Consider the following 19496-nt stretch of genomic DNA (forward strand, 5'->3'; position numbering starts at 1 on the left):
AACGCTAGAAGCATGCATTAGATATGGCTGTCATCAGGGGCTCTGTGAACAGGGCAAATGGATCCAGAATTAAAAAAAGTTATAAAAACGAATGACTCTAATTCACTTTTTGTCTCACCAAAGCTACATATCTTAAAATCAGTTGCTCACATGAAATAAGACCATATGCCAGCCAGAGTAATAAAGGCAGAGTAGGAGAGTGGGAGCCCCAGGACACCAGCCAGGGATTTGCTTGGCAAAAAGCATCCGACAGCGTTTACTTCTTGGTCTCAACCTGCATTCCAGGGGCTGGAGCAGAGGGATGTGTATCAAACCCACTCTTTAATCATGACTTCTGCAGCTTATACCCCCTTTCAAACTATACACGCTTGATTAGTGTGGGACATTAAGTGACATTTTAGAGTATTACCTATTAGCCCTTTTTTAGGGCTACAGCCGATTTCCTACATTTCTCAGCTGCTTTTCTTCATGCCTTACACCTTTTGTTAGACATGTTATCTTTGAAAATAGGCCCAAATCGTGGTGGTTAGTTTGGGGGGTTTTAATACATCGGTTTCCACTGCTAGAACTAAACCTCCTCTCTTCCCACCCCTAAAACAGCATTGCATTAGATCGGCCTTTATAGTCAGTAAGGAGCTGGTCCTTGAGAGCAAGAGCTAGCATCCACACAGGCGTGTTGGCCACAAACACCCACGATTTATTCTGCAGTTCTCCCAGCCTCACAGTTCAGATTATTTTCAATGCAAGCCATTAGCAAAAGAAATTCACCTCTAATACTACAGCCCATTAAATGACACATAATTCAATAACATGTTACAACAGAATTGTCTTTAAAACACAAAGATCCCTGTAGGAACAAAAAAATAACAGTCTTTGACACCACAATTATTTGAGACTTGCTAAAATATCTTTGAGGTTAGGTGAAGAGTAAAATGACTATTTAGACTGCAGATTTCCTGGGAGATAAAAGTTGAAAAAATTAAAATGAAACCAAATCTTCCACGTAGATGCTTAGTTTAATATGTCTGCAACGTGCAGGATAATATTCCTATTAAAAAAGCGAAGGGGAGGGATAAAAATACATTTTATAACCACAGCCAAATACCAAAGCAACAATTAAAGACTGGTATGAAGACTGGGACACAAAACAGCTAAGTGGCTGCTAAGAGGGATCTTGGTTGTATAATGCACCTAAGGGGAAAGTTCCAGCCCACCTAAGCTGCACCTAAACTGGGTGTTAAGTGCAAAATACCACCTGGGGATGGAGACAGGCTGGCTGACAGCAAGTTCCCTTGCCCCGAAGGCAGGCAAAATTCAGAGGCTGCTGCCCAGTACGCCCCTGATTCTGCATTCCCACTGCACCCACCTTTCCTTTCAGCTCACAAGCTGCCTTTGAGCCATTTGAGATTGTCCCCTGCCCAAAACCTGGGCACCAACAGCCACCTCGTCCCTTTTCCCTGGAAAAGGGTCCCCACCACCTTCCTCCTCAGTGCTCTCCTGCTGTGGGAACAAGGGCAGCCTGGGAAGGGAGGGGTGGTAGCACTGGTCCCCAAAAAGCAAAAAGGGTCAAACTGGACAGAAAGAGAGTCACAACAATCCAGTTACTAAATATTTTCTTTTCATTATGCACTTTTGCTGACAAATAAAAGATTTAGGAAATAGATAAAGGAAGAAATGGGCAGAGATAGAAATAGTCCCAGATTTCCCGAGTGAAAAACATTTTTGGTCACAATTCCTCAACAGAAAGCAGAAGTCTGTAATCAGGGGACTGATATAAACCCATGAGGAGATAAGCCTCAGCAGCAAAAGCAGAAATCATGGCAAAATGGGCAGGACAGGAGGATTTCCACACAGGGACACAAATGAAAATGGTGAGCCAGGTCTGCTGAGCATCCTCTGTGCATTCACAGGAGCCTTGCATTGACGTGTAAAAGTTGCAGGAAGGAGGTGGAAAAAATACTACAGATGTAAATTAAATGGTGATTTTGTTCAGTTGACTGCAAGATACATCACATGAGTAGGATTATGACAGAAGACTGGAGGTTGCTCATCTAGGAAAGGAAAAAAGTGCATCTACATTTAAAGCCAAGAAGGTAATGACTTTTAATTTTTCATCATCAGAAAAGAAATGCATCTTGTCAAAGCAAGGCACAGGACAGATTGCCAAACCAGGGAACTCAGAGGGATGAGGCTTTGTTTCAAAATACCACAGCTTTCCAAAGCCCGAGGATGTGATGGGCAATGCAAAAAGAGAGCAGGATAGGAAAAATACAGGTGAGCTGCCCAGTTCTTGGCATTGGTGAGGGGTTTATGGGATAAAGAGCAGGGACAGCCAGCAGCAGGGAGGGCACCTGGTGCTCCTAGAATGAATTTAGGGGAGTAACCAAAATCTATCAGAAGATGGACACTGGACTCCAGTAAAGCCAGCCTAAGGACTGACTGATCTTAGAGGAGCGAGCACACTCTTCCCAAAGAGGAGGGAGACACAGGAAGGTGTGAGGAGAAATGAGCAAAACTACAAGCTCGACATAAACCCAGAACGAGTAAGGAATCGTACAAAAAACAGAAGTGAAATCAGAGTTTACTAGTATTTAAAGAAGGACAGGCATATACAGGCAACGCATAGAATGACCAAGACAGTCATGCCAAATTAGCAGCTGATGTACTTACTATTACTTTGTCTAATACCATAGGAAGGAGATTGTTTGCTTCTTCATGAAGGTCTTGATCTGCCTCTGTTCGTTTTGCCCCCAACTAATTTACGTTGCTCAGTCTAGCAAAGAGGACACATTATAAGCATCACAACTATATTTCACAAAATTTTGGGGGAAAAAGGTCAATCATTTCTCAGGTACACCAGCAACAGAACCAAAACAACCCCAAACATATTAGGCTGAAGCTGCAGTGAGGAAGTTTTGCATTAGACACTCCTAAATCTCTCCAATGATAGGAATACATGCAACTCCTTTAACTCTTAACAAGGTTGTTGACTCTCAAGATTTTTTTTTTGTTTGTTTTAAAAAACAGGTCATATATCTGTCTGTGTGTTGGTGGTGCTTTTTGAAGCAGACAGAGACTATATAACCTCGTAAAATACCGTAACACAGAAGGCAGGATACAAAGACATCAGAAAAACATGGGAATTCCTCCAAAAATGCCCACCTGGGGATAGCTTTCTATTTATCCACTGCTTTTCCTGAACATTAATCTTCACACAAAGATTCACCTCTGTTTGCAAGGCAGTGTAAATGCAGTTGAACAAAGACAGTACAATAAATAGCAGCGCCTTAAAATAAGAGTTTTTCCCAGTTATCTCATCAAGTAAGATAAAAGCTGCTGGACACCTTAGAGATTCTTGCTTTCAGCTTCTGGTGTTCTCAGTGCCCTTGGGACAGAGTCAGTACTCAGCATCTTCCTAATGAAAAAGTCATAGAACCAGAGGGGAAAGTAGCAGAAGATGCAGAGGGGCATGTAAGCCCCCTTGCCAGGCGTGTACAAGCCGCGTGGTCTCTTGGCCAGCAGAGCCTGCAGGATAGCGCTCAGCACCGGGGAGAGGTTGGCGTCACAGTACGTGGGCATCCGCGGGAGGTAGCTCTTCAGCCCCAGGAGGTAGTCCTCTCCGTAGGCTTGCCTTGTGTCCGCTGGCAGGTTCTCCAGCAGCTCCTTTTCTTGCTTATCCCACAGGTCAGACGTGCCTTGTATACCTGCAGTAGCAACACCACAGGATAGCAAGTGGGTTTGGGGCTGAATTAAAAAAAAATAAAAAATCTATAATTAATAGTCAATAAGTCATTCTCCACCACCACCCTGATTCACAGTTCTTCCAGCCTGGGCCAGTGAAGAACAGACGAAACAGCTGGTTAGCTGCGAGTGCTTTTACCTGGAAGAGATGGGAAAGCACGGGCTACACAACAAGCATGGGGCCCATGCACTATTTGTTTACCGGCTCTGCCTAAAAATGTCCCCTCACAGCCAAGTCAGCATTTTGTCCTTCCCCCTGCTCCCTGCCATTCTGTCCTTAACCATTTCGTAGGTGTTTCTATCCAGTATTTGTTAACTGATGCTAGGTGTGAGTGACTGAGGAAGGCAAGCTCAGATGGGTTGGCCAAGTGCTATGCCTCTCATCCACAAGTGACATTGGTATTTCAATAACTAGTTTTGTGAGGGATAAGGCTTGTATTAGGCCAGATTAAACAAACAAAACAAACAAAAAACCCAAAACACACAAACACAAAAAGAACCGTTTTCCCCCCATCTGCATCATGTAGGAATGAAAGCACAGCCTTTTCCAATGCACGTACAAAACACACAAACACAAAAAGAACCGTTTTCCCCCCATCTGCATCATGTAGGAATGAAAGCACAGCCTTTTCCAATGCACGTAATGCCCATCATGAATTAAACATTGCAAATAAAGGAAATTCTTTAAATAAATATTCAAACCTCAAATACCAGGACTTGTCTTGACACATGACATTTTCATCCAGAGTTTGCCAACAGCTAAGCAGGACCCTGAAGGTAAAGCCTCAGACAGCTACTGCAGACCACACAGGCACTGTCAGAGCTCCCACGGGGGGAGGCATTCAAGGGGCTGAGGTTTAATGAAACAGACCATTTTGCTTTTCATCAGCATAGAAATTGTCTCCATGAAGTCACCAGGACTTGCTGAGTAGGCAGCAGTGGGATTTGACCTTGTCCCCAGGTAGGTGCCAGGCATGCCCAGGGAGCGGGGACCTGCGTGACAGCCACCCTGCTGCTGGGTGGGCGCGGGGGCAGCCGGAGGCGAGCCCGTGACCCAGGTGGGCTCTGCAGAAAGTGCTCAGAGCGCTGGCAGGGGGAGGAAGACTGGGAATGGAAAGCAGCAGGAGCACAGTGGAGGGAAGGGGAAGAAAGATCAGAGACGAGATGGAGTCATGCTGACAGCGGGTACGCAGGACGGCAGGTACTGCTGCAGATACTTCGATGCAAGACTGAGCAGCTCAAAGACAGCTCTGATACTGAGAAAGGAAGGAGTGACGAGTCCTGAAGCTCTCGGGCAGGACAAGCAAGCCGTAATACTCCAATCAATCACACCGTGATGCTCTGTTTGTTAACTTGCACAAAGCTGGAGCAAAGGGAGGCACCGACTGCCTGAACCCTGCCCTGCCTCAAAGCAACAAGAGCTCTGCCCAGGAGACAGGCTGCGCTCAGAGGCAGCGGCAGGCAGCGTGCAGAACCGGAGGGAACATCTCTCACAAAAAACGTGGATCTTAACTTCCATAACCAGTACAAAGGAAGGGAGGGGAAAAGTCCTACTGCAGGGAATCACTCAGGGCTCTGTGTGAGGATGCTGAACTACAGGAAAAGTGGCGAGGCAGAAAGAACTACCCAAATGTGGAACACCAACCTGTTCGGAAGCCTGACGGATGAATTGCAGCAACTTTAATTCCCCATTTGGAAAGCTCTTGCCTCATTACTCCAGAAAACATGGACAGAGCTGCTTTTGATGCACCATATGCAGCATATCTTGGTAGTGGAATGCCTCCTGCAGGAGCAATGTAAACATGATAAAGCTCGACGGTGGCTCTTTCCAGCCTTTATTGCCGTGATTTAGAAGGAAGATTATAGCACAACCAAAATTATGCAGCTCTCACTGAGGTTAAAGACAAGTTAGTGAGAGAATCATTTCTTTCTAGAGGTTAAAAAGAAAAAAACCTGAGAGTTGTAAATCAACAGTTACTTATAGCAGTTATGCTCAGTAACACCTGATAAGACACCTTGTATGGAAGAAGAAAAATAAACTGTATTGTATTTAAGGGTAAAAACTGCTGAAGATTATGATTGTTGGTTTCAGAAACACAGATAATGTTTTAGTTCATATAAATAGTGAAGCAATAGTTTAGTGCCGCTGTTCTTGTTGTCACTGTAACACAAATTCCAAGCTCCTACTATAAAGTACATTTACAACAGGGTAAGCAATCTCAATTCTAGCTTTATAAAGCCAACTTATCTTCCAGTTCTTTCCAGCTCACTTCAGAAAGACCAGAGACAACAGCACAAAAGTGGGGAAGATCTCTGTAGACAAACCAAAGCTGGAATCACATCCCGTGGGGGACGGGACTCCCCGAGACCCATCATAGAAGTTATGCCTATAGTTATAACCCATCTTTTCCAACCCCAGCAGCATTTGTTCAGATGGAAAGATGGAAAATTGCCAGCATTTTAGGTGAATATAAAATAAACCTATACATTCACTAAACAAAAGCTTCCAGAAAGAAATATCTTCCAAATACAGATATTTCTTCTGTTCCAAAAACTGACAGACTGTCACTTCTTCAGCTTCAGAAAAATCCAAAGATGCTTTGATGATTGAGCATCTTCCCTGTCTTCAGCCCCTTCTCTTTCTCTACAGGTTGGTGTTATCACCGCACAGAATATCGCTGCCAGATTTAGGGGTCATCCCAGCCACCACGGGCTGTGTTTGCAGGGAGGAGGGAACAGGACGGGTGACCCTTCTCCTTGAGGCACATCACACCTTCTCCCGCCTGCATCCTCCGGCACAGCCTCCCTTTCAAACATTACACAGTTATCTCAATGTATTTGAATCTTAGTACTTCGAGATACAGGGGAATTTTCAGGTAAGCCACTGGTGCCGTTTATTGGGTTTCGTACTGCAGTGGCCAAGGTACCATGGGGGCTTCTTACACGGAGTCATTCCTTAGAAGAAGTCAGGCCAATTATATGTTAATTATTCTTCTGCATGCATCTGAATAAGTCTGAGTTTCAATTGGTTAGAGCCAATTGAATCACATATTTTATCCCTCTGAGGTCAGGCTAACCTGAGCCCAGCTGAATTGGCTCTACACAGACAGGAATAGACTCAGCACAATGAGACCTCACTAACTTTTCTGCTAATGTTTTACCAAAGGACCCTCAGACCCTGCGTTAAGAGGACGCTCTTTACCCAAACCAGCCCGCGTGCAAGAACATCTGCGTGAACAGCTATGGCTTAAGCAGGGTCATTATCAACTCCTGTAAGGGCAAATTATTCAGCACAGGGAAGCTCTCCATATATCTCTGCACAGCAGCTCAGGGATTCGTGCCAAAAATGAAGACATCTGCCCCAAAACACCAAAAGTGCAAACTTCACTCGGGTGCTCAGGGAGGACAGAGGTCTGTCCTCTGGCTCTGGGATTGCAAGGGTTCGTGGGCAGAGCAGAACCAGGAAGTTCCTTCTGATAATTCCAAACTGGTTACTCAAAGTATCAGCAATGAACCATAAACACAGACATGCTGATACAAAACATACATGGGATTATAAAAAGAAAACAGAAGACAACAGTGTCAGAGCTGGGCTGTGGCCACACCCTCAACGTAAGCTGTGAACACAAGGTAGGACCTTCACAAGCCACCCTGGCAATACAGCAGGATTTGGGTGGGCACCAGCTGCGCAGAAGTTAGGGTCCAAGCCCACAGGGCAAAGGAAAATTTGGGAAGCAGAAAACACGGTAAATCCTGAGGAGGTCTTAAGCCAAAATATTTTCCAGCGTCAGGACATCCTGCTCCTAGCAGGTCTCATTTTCAACAAAGCATTCTTGCTCCTCAGCTGTCAGCTACCAGATACTGTATTGCTTCAGTTCCTACATCTTAGCATCTCACCCGTCCTAGATTTGAAGGTCATGTTGTAAAGATATATATGGAGAGAGCAAGTATAATTTATGGAACAAAACTGAAAAGCATGTGATATGCCATTAATAATTTTTTAAAAACTGTTTTATTCATGAAAAAATACCACTTTGCTAATAAGTTATGCTAAAGTATTTTTAACATGATAACCAAAACCTTTTTACAGAAATACAAGCACACACTCTCTTCAGGTCCCAGGTTATTAGCAGACCATGCTCTAGGACTGTGCTCTCTGGAAAGAACTGTAGGATGCAGCAAAAAAAAAAAAAACCTAGCTTCTGCCCTTGAAGAATTAAATGTTTCTCTTCAGCAGGTGTTATATCATCGTGCTTTCTCACTCTAACTATAGTACTTGAGCCCTAGAAGGGCAGAAAGGTGGAGCTGCCCAAGTGAAATACCTTAACATTTATTACGGAGCGTTGCAAATGTCATGAACTTACCCGAAAGTTATTTACACTCAAATTTTAAGGTTAAGTATTAAATAAAGGTTGAAAGTTTAGGTGTAACCAGCCTAAATTGAAGACAGCCCATCTCTGCAAAAGGCAGACAGCTTTTGGGCATCTCCACAGCGTGGTTCAAAGCCCCACCGATGGAGGTCACCACAGACAGCTGCTGGAACGTGTTATAGAAACATCTGCAACTTACCACCTTTCTGGACGCTCACAAAGCTATCCCTCATAGCATCTACAACACAAGATCCAAATTTTACTGTCTTCTATATAACAGCATTATTTTTAGCCATATTAAACTCTTCTTCTTTAAGGGCTGTTTACTGGAAAGAGTTACCCAAACAAAAGAAAAACCTGCACTTATTACCTACATACTAATTCCCTAGGTGTATGGACAAGCAAGACTGACCGACACATTCCTCAGCATTTTTGCCAGGGAAGTTAGTTGTTTTTTCTGTTCACCAGAAATGTATTTGGTGCTTTAGCGCAGCTCACCTGCCATGCTGGACATGTTAACCAGCCTCCCCTGGGATTTCCGAAGTAAAGGTAGGAAGGTCTTGGACACCTCTACAGCCCCAAAGAAATTCACCTCCATGCACTGCCTGTAGGTGTTCATGGGGAGCAGCTCGCCATCAGCAGGGAAACCCAGGATGCCTGCATTGTTCACGACTCCCCAGAGTCCTGGGAAGAGGAGAAAGAACAGAGCTGTTATACAGCTGGAAATGGACTCCATAAAAGATTAAATCGATAAGCTACATGGTGCCTCCAGATCAATGCAGAGACGATCTATAGCTACGGATACACACTACCCACTCATGAAGAGTCATCACCATGTTTTGTACGTTGCAGAAAGCAACGGTCATCAATATAAACGCCCTGGCTGCCCACAGGCTGTGTGTGGTGTGGGAGTGACCTACACACCTAAGCCATGATGCAGCCAGCAGTTAAGAGATGCACCTTCTGAAAAGTTACATTAGTACTCCTATTATAAAAGAGGTGGGCTGGGAACTGTACCTGTATTTTGCACCTTTTTTGAGACTTTTAGATAGGCTTCCTGGACTTGAGTGGCATTGGTTATATCCAGCTGCAGGAGAGAAAGTCTCCGAGAACAGGTCCGTCTCAGTTCCTCAGCTCCAGGTCCATCCTTATTCAAAACCCCAGCAAACACAACGAAACCCAGGTTATCCAGGTATTTAGCCAGTGCATGTCCAATCCCAGTATCGCTTCCTGAAAGCATCAAAGAGACACTTGAGAAGTGGGTCTGTCCTAAACCATCATTTTAAAAAACCAAAAATTATGTATACATTGGAAATACATGCAAATGTAACCAAAAAGATGACAAATAAAGTCACTCAGATACATATTACAGTAGGAAGAAAGGTTCAGATCTGAAGGTTTGAGGAGCTGGACCTTTGCATGTCCCACAAAGACCACCAGACCATGCCCTCTTCACTTAGAGCTGATAGCATTGGCTCAGGCTCTACCACAGACCGATTCTAAGACTTATTTCATCCATACAGAGGAAATAAAGCCCTAGATTGGATTTATATGGATATACAGACTGAAACCTGGTAACAAAAGTAATTAGAAAGGAAACAAAGCAAGCAAAAAAACCACACAAATATTTTAATTTGATATCTCAGAGGGACAAAGAAATTTACAGGCATTGGAATTCAAATTGTTGGGTTCTATTTCTTAAATCAAAGAAGTAGCATTATTTTATTCAAACATCTACCATCCAGATCCTTCTGATAAACACATATTTTGGTCACAGGCTGCAACCAAGCCAAAGCTAAGCAACTGCTTACCTGCAAAGGAGCACAATGCTTTCAAACCCTAAGAAAGCTTCAGAATGGCATTTTTAGGCCAAACCAAACAGAAACAGCTATTTAATTCCTGCAAATTTGCATCAGAATTTCTCTCACCCTCTTCCAAGCTTATTCCCAAAGTTTATCCATATAAAGCAATGACCTGCCAAATGCAGGAAGCGCTATTAGAGCAAACACACAATGATCTTTGCCATCGTGACTGTGCAATTCCTCCCACCAGGTAACAACGATGAATATTTAACAAACAATTCCACTGATTCACAGGTCTCTCCCTCTGACACAGTATTTTGCCGCTGCTTTCTTAAGATATTTTTAAAAGGTTTTTTTTCTCCCAGTGTCTTTTTTTATTCCAGTTTCCATTCATCCCATCTACAGATAAACTTCTTAGCAAGGGAACAAACATCTCGCCCATCTGCCCACGAAGGCTCCCAGTGAAACAGAGATGGGGAAGGAGGTTATAGGGACTGCGCTGCAGGAGTTTTGTAAAGAACATCAGGAGGGAAACGAGGAGTTTAAGAAACGAATGCAGTTTTTAACACCGTAAAGCAGACACACGTCAGCATGTCCCAGCATACCGCACCCTCTGCAGTACCTGCGGCAAAGCCAGCCCCGGGATGCTGATGTGCACCCAGATCCATGGCGCTAGCCCAGGGCTTGGCTGTTTCCTGCAGCAGCCATGTACCCCATAAAGGCTCGGCTTCCAAAGCCACGTGCATGGCTGGAAACCTGAATGTGAGACAAAGGGCTGGGACTCCTGCCAGCTTTTTTACTATTTCCTCGTTTGTGAAGGAGCTGCAACACACCCTACTTAACCCTACCATAAATTTATAAGGGTTAATCTGTGATTTCACCCAGGCAGATATTCACATGCCCACTCCTGCACTCAAAATCTGTATCAATAGAATCTGACTGCCAAAAAGACTCGTCTTAATCATGCTAGATCTTCATTTCTGGATTCTGTCTTTTAATTGGGACTTTAGTCCTGAAAAATTAATTCCAGGTGACTTGAAAGAAACATGTACTAAATGCCTGGATCAATCAGTGCCAGATGTTGAATGTATGAAAATAATTACTCATGCTCTACTTAACTCCTTCCTTTAAAAAAAAAGATTTTTAGCATTTTTGAAGTCTGCAGTTTGTTGAAGATGCACTGGAGCCCCACATATATCATAGTTATCTCCTTGCAGCCCTGACCCGAAGGAGAGCAAACCTGCATTCTTGGAATTGCCTGAGCAGACACAGACGTGAAGAGGCTTGCAAATACCCCAAAGGCATGATGGGTTTCTGGGTTTGGGGGTGCGGTGCCTTTCCTTCTTTTTCTTTTAGTGAAAAAACCTATTTCTGGATCAAATCCTTCCCCTTTCAACCTTCCCAGAAGGTACACGGCCACAGAGCTGCATATTACTGAAGTTTTACAACATAACTTTAATTTGGGAAGGGGAGAGTGCTCAGCAACTGCAGATGGGTGTAGCAAACCCAAGACGGAAATAAAAGGCAGCGTTTATCTCTGCTTGCCACTGGGTTTGTCCCCAGCTTTTATCAAAACAAGTCTAATCCGAGTTTCAGACCTGTTAGTGAAGTCCAGAGAAACTCAACCCTTCAACTCATAAAATTGGAACAGTAGTTAGGTCACTGTAGGGAAAAAATGGAGAATTCTCCCCCCACCTTGCTTCTACATCAAAAATAACAAATCTGCTAATAATTCACAAATTATCATAAGAAAGGTGGTCACCACTGACTGTAGCTGAATTGTCACTGAGAACTTCTCGTCAACTCACACCCAGCACCTGAAATGTCAAGTCACATGTCAAGAATGAAAAGACCAAATTAACTGGAGAAATTCATCCCAACACACACACAGAATAACCAAGACAAGAATTTTATAATTCCTGCTACTTCAGACCTTCTCAGCAATTTAATTTTTAGGGAAGTTGACCATTGGGTCTACCAAACTACACTAAAGTGTTTGCATGCCCAGGAGCTTCTGTTTGAGGCCACTGAAGCACTCGCTCTCAGCAAGAGGACCCATAGAAATGTTTCACCAATGACTCTAAGACCTCTCACATGCCCACGGCTATTCACGTGAGAAAGCATTTTGACAAGTAGGCACAGTTTTTCCTTATCGTGGTACTCTGTGAACTGCTGGCTTAAATAAATAATGCACAGCAGCACCCATACAAGGGACATCCAAAGAGGACCAGAGCAGTACGTGATGAGAAGCAGAGGGATTACTCCATCGTCTGACCAGAGGCAGCTGTCTCACGAGCGGTACGTGGCAGCTGCCCCCAACACAACAGCATTCCTCAGCCCTGCCAGGCTGGAAGGGGAGGGGGGAAAGAAAGGGGAAAAAATGTAAATAAATAAATCACCATTTCCCACGAAGTGCCTGCCTCAGGCTATATCTAAATTGGAGAAAACGACACTCTTCATTTTCTGCATGCAGACACACACCCTACAGTTGGTATGGGGAAGAGTACTACAGTCGGAGCGATTTAACCAAGAAATGTGTTGAGCAAACCTTCCATTTCGGTTGATGGAGGGTTTGATCGGTTGCATACCAGTCTGGATTCAAAGAAAGACCAAAAGGAGCCTCCTCAGACATGTCAGCTGTCAAAGGTGTCTGAACTCGCATTTCTGCAGGACAGCTACAGCACAGGTACAAAAAAAAAAGCACATTCACTTGCTGGAATATACCCAAATGTTCTTTGCTTCCCTATATTGCTCCAGTGTAAATTCTCTAGAGCCTGTAAGCTCTGAGAGGGTGCTTTCTCCTGAAGAGCTGCAGTCTTACAAAAAGCAAGGAGATGCCCAAGTGCAAGTGCAACCCCTGTGTCTGGAGGGGTGGGAAAGCAGGGCTCCCAGTTCCCCCCTGCCCGATATCCATCTTCATCTAATACACCTGTGGGGAGGAACCCAGGGGGAGATAAAGCAGGAGAGGAGAACTTGCTGCTTATCCCATCCTCTTCTCGCTTTTGTGTTTGATCCCTGTATAAAAGCCTGCTAGGCAAATCTATTTCCAGGTGTCCCTATAAAACAAAATTAAATTCTGCAAGAAATAGTCACATAAATAAAAGCAACTTAATTCAGCTTTCCAGAGGGGAAAAATAGAAAATAAAACTAAAAAAAGCACAAGTTAACAGTGCAAGAAGCAGTTGGCAGCACTCAGGTTTAAAGGTTTGATTAACACAAATAAACAACATTTAAAGTTTTAGAAGAAACAGGAGAAAAGCCATAAAACTACAAAAATGCCATCCCTGCAAAACTGAAGTGGGTTTTGAGTAGATCAGAGCATTAACAGAAATTGAATTAATTAGCCCTGAACTTTCCCTGCTAGTGAAGGAAATTACTCACTCCCGACTGATTTCATACATCGTTTCAAAGAGATGGCACCAAAACAGTGTCCTGAAACACATGTATGATATACACAAAAGATAACCGTACAGCCATAACCAGCGCAATAAATTCAAGTAAACAAAAGTAATGTATGAATGTAGTGTTCGGAGGGCTTCCAGAAATTAATGTCTCTCCTAAAAAATTAGACCACCGTAAGTATTCTTATGCTTTTTCCACCAGCTAATTTCACAAGTATGTCTAAAAAGCTACTTGTAAAGATTAAATGAGACAGTAAAAAATAATAGCATCTATTAAGATGCTTTTCTACTTAATTTCAGAACACTTATTTACCTGGAAGAAACATCTCTGGCAAAGCAAATAAAATGAGAAAGAAAAAAAAAAAAAGAAAAGGAAACCTTATGAGCATGCATTTCATAGATATCTAACCCAAGGACAAAAAGTTTTCCAGCTCACTTGTGAGAAAAGCCAGTTTTTGCTGCTCGGAGCGCACCGCAGCACCTTACCTGTGATGAGCACGGCTTTGTCGCCCACGGGCAGCAGCTCCCTGCTGCCCAGGTACATGGAGGAGATGAGGCACGCGGCGCACGCCACCAGCCCCCTGCCAGCCCCCAGCGTGGCCATGCACAGCAGCCCCAGCAAGACGGGCAGGAGGCTCCACGCCAGCACATTTGCTTTCCCTGCCAGGCTCCTCTTGGCCCTGCAGAGGATGGTCACCCCAAAAAGCGCGGTGATGCCCACGCAGAGCCATCCAAGGGGGCTGCCGGCAAGAGCATCCATGGCAGGGGCAAGGAGCAGACACGCACACCCCACCACCGACTGGGTAAGAGCAGGTATGGCTAATGCAGCATGTGTTATATAGGGGCAGGGGGTGGGGCAGAGAACGGGGACTCTGTTTAAAGCTTTGACATAATCTCACTTACCCCTGGCATCAGCAAGAAGCAGAAGCCTTCCTTTTCTTACCTTTTATTCCTTCTGCCTGACAGCTCCACCTTCTGAAAAATATGCTGGCTGGATAATGATTGACAGCACTGGGAATGGACATGATGTAGCAAGCACTGGCTTCAGGAAAAAATTAACTGCTCTGTGTTTTCTATGTTTCAAGCACATTTTCCTGGAGAGTGAAAAAAGGAGAGTTTCCTTTATGGGAAACAGCTGGAATTTCCTGCCTAAAAACTTGGGGTATCATTTCAGCGGAACTGATTTCTGATGGGCAGTGACAAAAGTGAAGCAGGACAGAGTTATTTACTCGCTGTAGTGCAAACTGTGTGGTTAGCGGCAGGGTTTATCACACACAGGGGCCACCCTCCTCTTTCAACAAAAAGCCCCAGCTGATCCCCCCTGCCTCAGTGCACACCTTTGGCTATTTACCCACTCCCCATTCAGCAAATACCGGCGGCTCATTGATAGTCTGGGGGGCTGGGAAGGGCTGATTGCTCATTTGCCGTTAAGGGCACTTTGTTAAGTGAACACATGTAACACCTGAGATTAAGTCTTGAGTTGACCTCCAGTGACAACATTCACCCTAGTTTTGGGAGGGATCACTGGTTTGATACCCACAGAAAGTTGGGGGGGATGAAACCACTTAAATATATTTGAGAGATTTAACATCTAGTGTAGTGTACTCTGAAAGTTACTTAAAACAAGAAGAAAATTGTAAAAACCATCTGGCTCAAAGGATTGAAACAGAAGTTAGGCATGTTTAACCCTGTTTAAAAATCCCTGCTAGTTGGTTTGAGAGATGAACCTAAGTTATCACACAACCAGCTAAGAAAACGTAGTGATGACCTATTTTATTTTAGACAGATGCCAGAAGACTGAAGTGCAGGGTGCAAACCTAACGTGAGACACCAGCATATTTCCATTCCATTATTCCTTTGGGATTTTATGAGATGATAAATCTGTTTAATAGCAATTTTTACAGCCAGTGAAAATGTTTACATACCTCTATAGGTAGTTTACACTACAAATGAGGTCACTTTCTTAAAGGAACATTACCCTCGAGGTCTGCTGGTCATTCACGACTAGTGTGAACACACATTCATCCTTCCTCCACCAGAGCACAAAGTGTAAACTGTTCTCACTCTTTGCCATTTGCTGCTTCTGCTTTCAGTAGCGCACGAGTGTCGAGGTTAGTTATACCCTGCCCTCTGTTAAGGCGTCTTCTTACAGATTTCCTTGGAGAATTTTGCTTTCTCTCCCTCATTGGTCTTTATCACTACATTTAGATGATCGCGAACGTGCCGGCATTTAAAGCATCCGCTCTCACACTTGAGGGCACAGCGAGGTGGGGGTTTTGCACAGGGAGATGAAGGGCAGAAGTGACCACCTCCCCGAGCCTGATGTCTGCCCTGGGTCCCCTCAGCCTGTGGGGAGGGGACGGAGGTGGGCAAGGGCCCAAGCTGTGGTGGCCACCATGCCTGGTTCCTGCAGAGCAATCTCCATTTGAGTCGTCCCCTCTGCTCCATGCGCCCCTGCCACGTCCCCCACTGAAATGCATACATGCCCACGCACACCCTCTGCCTCACACACTGGATGGGAGGGTGGGGGGATATATGGGGATATATGGGTTGCAGGGGATGCTATATGCACACACTGCACGCACGCCTGCTGCTGTGTGCCGACACAACACCCGTCTGCACCCACGACACTGCAGAACAACTGTGGGGAAGGGCTGGTGGGGACCGATCTCTGCCTAAATTGATGCTGGATTTATATTTTCAATATGAAATATAATCATTGAAAGCTTCTTTTAAATGAGAAGCTGACCATGTGTTCACCCTGCTATGTGAACACAATTACATGTAAGTGCACAGACCATACACACCGTGAGACAAGCTGCTATCAGAAAGGAGGGTATGATCTAAAACTGCCTGAGAAACGTAACCTTGGAGTGCCCGCCTCGTGAACCCCCTGCACTTTCTGTGACACCAGCAGAGACAGATTGCTGCTCGAGGATTTTTCAGCACAATTTTGCAACAAGGTAAGTTTTATCATCTCGTGCCCACTATGCATCTTAAGAAAGCATCTACTTTCTTCTTTACTACTTTGGGAGGTCTCCAGTTCTCACAGCTGTACATTAACACAAGTTTGCAATGGAGTTTGCATTATTTCCTACTTCTTTACACCATGCCTACTCATGCTATGTATATTCACCCTTATCGCACCTCCTTCCTGATAGTTTTGCTGGAGAAGATGTGGTACCTCCAAATTATCACTCCAAATTATCAGGATGTTGCATCAAGACATCTGTGCTACGAGGAGGATGGATTTGAGCTAACATTTTGAGCTAGGCTTGACCGACCTTTGGCACATTTGTCTTTCTTCCCAGCTTTTCAGAGCTGTTGCAAAATAACTCGGTGCCCTGTCCCTTTACACCCCAGCAACCTACACATTCTATACCGAAGCGTGAACACTGCTTCCACAGTCAGCCCATGCCAATGCCACGTGAACGATTCAGACTGGCCTCCTGGCTGAACCGTTCTGTTGTGCCGTTACTTCCCCTCACTGAGCCCTTCGATCTATGCGCATGTTTCTGCCACTTTGCAGATCTCAAGTGTACCCCACCACGTAAGTCTCTTCATGCTAACTGATGACTTTTGAAGGTCAATTAAAGCAATGGCAAAAGAAGGTGGCTTTCACAGAGAATGATCCTGCCATGGTAATCTGGAACGTGAATGGCCAGTCTCTACAGAATCTCTTGAGACTCCAAACCCAGCTTGTATTTCTCAGAATTCTACAGTCACAGCATCTTTCACCCTGTGTAGTACCACTGCAGAAGAACTTCCCCAGAACAAAGGAAGGACACCTCTACAGTCTGTGGGATCTTTATCATAGGCATCCACTCATTGACTCCACATTCTCATCCTTTAGGCACAATCACTTCTTTCTAGATATTACTTTATTTTCTTCCCATTTCTTTAAGTTTTTCTCCAGTTATCCTTTGCTGGCTCTATACTTTTCAGCATGATGGCTGCAGCCTGTGCTTTCAATTTCTGTTCTTAACACAAAAAAGGGCGAGATGTTCAGGTTCTCCTGATCCTTTAAAATGGGGTGAAGCTGAGCCTTTTCACAACTTCTTTGAAATGCACCACCAACATATTTCCACCTTGGCAATGGCCACTCTTCTGTCTTCGCTTTTCATGGCTCCATTTCTGGTTCAGAAATTTTCCTGCTGTTCATTTTTTTAAAGCCTCTGTGACTTTCCAGCATAGTAGAAGCTTCCCGTTCAACCACAAGACCTTCAGCATACCTCTGTTACCTTTCCCTGCATCATTTTTCACTTCTATGGCCACGTTTCTCATGTACTTTCTTTGAACTCTCCAGTAATTTACTAGTCAACATTTTTCTTTTCAGCACTCCCCCTTCATGCAGAAGTACCACGTGCCATATCCAACAGTTGCTGCCTGTTGATATTCTTCTGGCCCAGCTGCAACATGAATTACATTGTCTAGAAGGATGAACCATTCCTTCTAGATGTCCAATCTCCATCTCAGCTTCCTCTGCCTTTGCCAGTCACAGATTTGGTTTTCAGTTCAGGCTAGAATTTCTCACAGAACTCTTTGGTTTCCTATTTTGCCCTATTTTGTTTGCTAATTCAGGCATTTTCAGCCGTGCAACACAATGACTGTCACTCCTGAGAGCCCCTGCTCTGTCTGCTTTGTGTGCTTTTGTGGCTTGGGTAAGGGATCTGCGCTTCATGTTCTGCAGGGAGGTTCTTGGCTACGAGGCTTTTCTCGGAAAATAATTTCAGCAGAAAATAGGTTGGAATCAGTTTCACCAAATGTGTCATTAACCAAGCTAGAACAATGATTCTCATGAGTAAATACATATATGAGCAGAAAAAATATGAAATCATGGTTGACTACAGCTTCTAAGTGTACACAAAGACCTTCATATGTTCAGATTTTGGTGGACTTAATGGCTGCACGAGCCCTTGTCAGGCTGTACGTCCTGGATGCAGAAGCTATTGAACTTGCATACACAAAACTCATTCGGGCAAACAGACTTTGCCCTTCCAAATACTACAGAATTCCTATACAAAGGTTGAGATAATCCTCTGCCTTCAGCCAGTTATCTATTCGTGCACTCAACCTGAAGCACATGAATCGTCCCAGTGAAGACAACAAAACTATTATTCTGGCTAAAGGAATGTAGCCAAGTACCTTTGTGAATTAAGATCTCTGAATTCACAGGAATGTACTGAATAAGGGCAAGAAAAAATTATGTGCAACTGAAAATAAGGCTGTATCATTTCTCTTTTGTCTTCAAACTATTTCTTTAAGGGACCCTTAGGGAAAATAATTCCTGTCCAATAAAGTATGTATCCATTAAAGAAAGAAATAGATTTTACCTCTAAGTTACTGCAGACTTTGATTTTAGAAATACAGTAATTGTAAAGATTGCAAGTTCAGAGATAGACAGGAATTCCTGAAGATCACTTGGCAGTGCAGAAACAGCTGTAGCTCACCATTTATCAATATTCAATTCTAATAAACGCTAATTATAATAACAATATAAATATCCTGTTACTCTCTCAAGTGTAAGAACCTTAGAATGAGGAACTTCTGTACTGATGGCCAAACTGGACCTGTAAATCCTTTTGGCAGGTACCGATGCAACACGCACCTTAGCATTATACAATCTTCAAAAGAAATAATTGCAGCCTGCATTCCCCGTGTGAACCCAGTGCCTGCAGCAGCTCTATCTTTGCTTTGAGGCAGTAGGTCTCGTAATAACGTACCGTATGAAATGAAGCCATGGGCAGTTAAGCTCTGCCTTGGTATTTACATGAACTCTAATCACCCTTTGTAAATTTTCTGCAATAGACAAAACATCTTAAATCAGAGAAATCTTTAAGAATAGGAGCACTCCTTTGTACTTGCACGGGAGGTTTTCTTTAACTCTCCAGACATCTATGGATCTCTAGGCTTTCAGGAACAGCTAGAAATGGACTGCACTTTTTCCAAAATAAGTCATTATTTTATCAACCCAATTGTCATTATTTTCCAAAAGGAGGATAGAATCCAAAAAGTTAGAGGCAATTAGGTATTCTTTAGGAAGTTAGCCAGGAATCAGCTCTAGGTTATCCTCATGAGAAATTACACATGCCTGCCTTTCTTCTGTCATGCGGTAACATGAAACGGCTTTCACAGAACCATCACTGTTAGAAAAGAAAACGTATCAGTTTACTTTAGTCCAC

At 43.9% G+C, this 19496-nt stretch overlaps 1 protein-coding gene across 5 annotated transcripts in view; it reads right to left on the reverse strand.

Annotated features, from left to right (window-relative positions):
- Nucleotides 1-2564: 2564 nt before the first annotated feature.
- The window catches only part of HSD17B2 (hydroxysteroid 17-beta dehydrogenase 2), a 33990-nt gene continuing 17058 nt past the window's right edge, over nucleotides 2565-19496 (reverse strand). Inside the window, exons 1-6 of one of the 5 annotated variants that reach the window (XM_055819196.1) lie at nucleotides 14218-14271; nucleotides 12843-12969; nucleotides 9129-9341; nucleotides 8610-8795; nucleotides 5387-5524; nucleotides 2565-3704 (exon numbers count right to left, since the gene is read on the reverse strand). In XM_055819196.1, coding sequence (XP_055675171.1) covers nucleotides 3346-3704; nucleotides 5387-5524; nucleotides 8610-8795; nucleotides 9129-9341; nucleotides 12843-12969; nucleotides 14218-14226 — 1032 coding nt within the window. In that variant the 5' untranslated portion in view covers nucleotides 14227-14271 and the 3' untranslated portion in view covers nucleotides 2565-3345. The other 4 variants (XM_027782944.2, XM_055819197.1, XM_027782945.2 and 1 more) reach the window with 4 other exon arrangements.

This window comes from Falco peregrinus, chromosome 14, assembly GCF_023634155.1.
Source record: "Falco peregrinus isolate bFalPer1 chromosome 14, bFalPer1.pri, whole genome shotgun sequence".
NCBI lineage: Eukaryota > Metazoa > Chordata > Aves > Falconiformes > Falconidae > Falco > Falco peregrinus.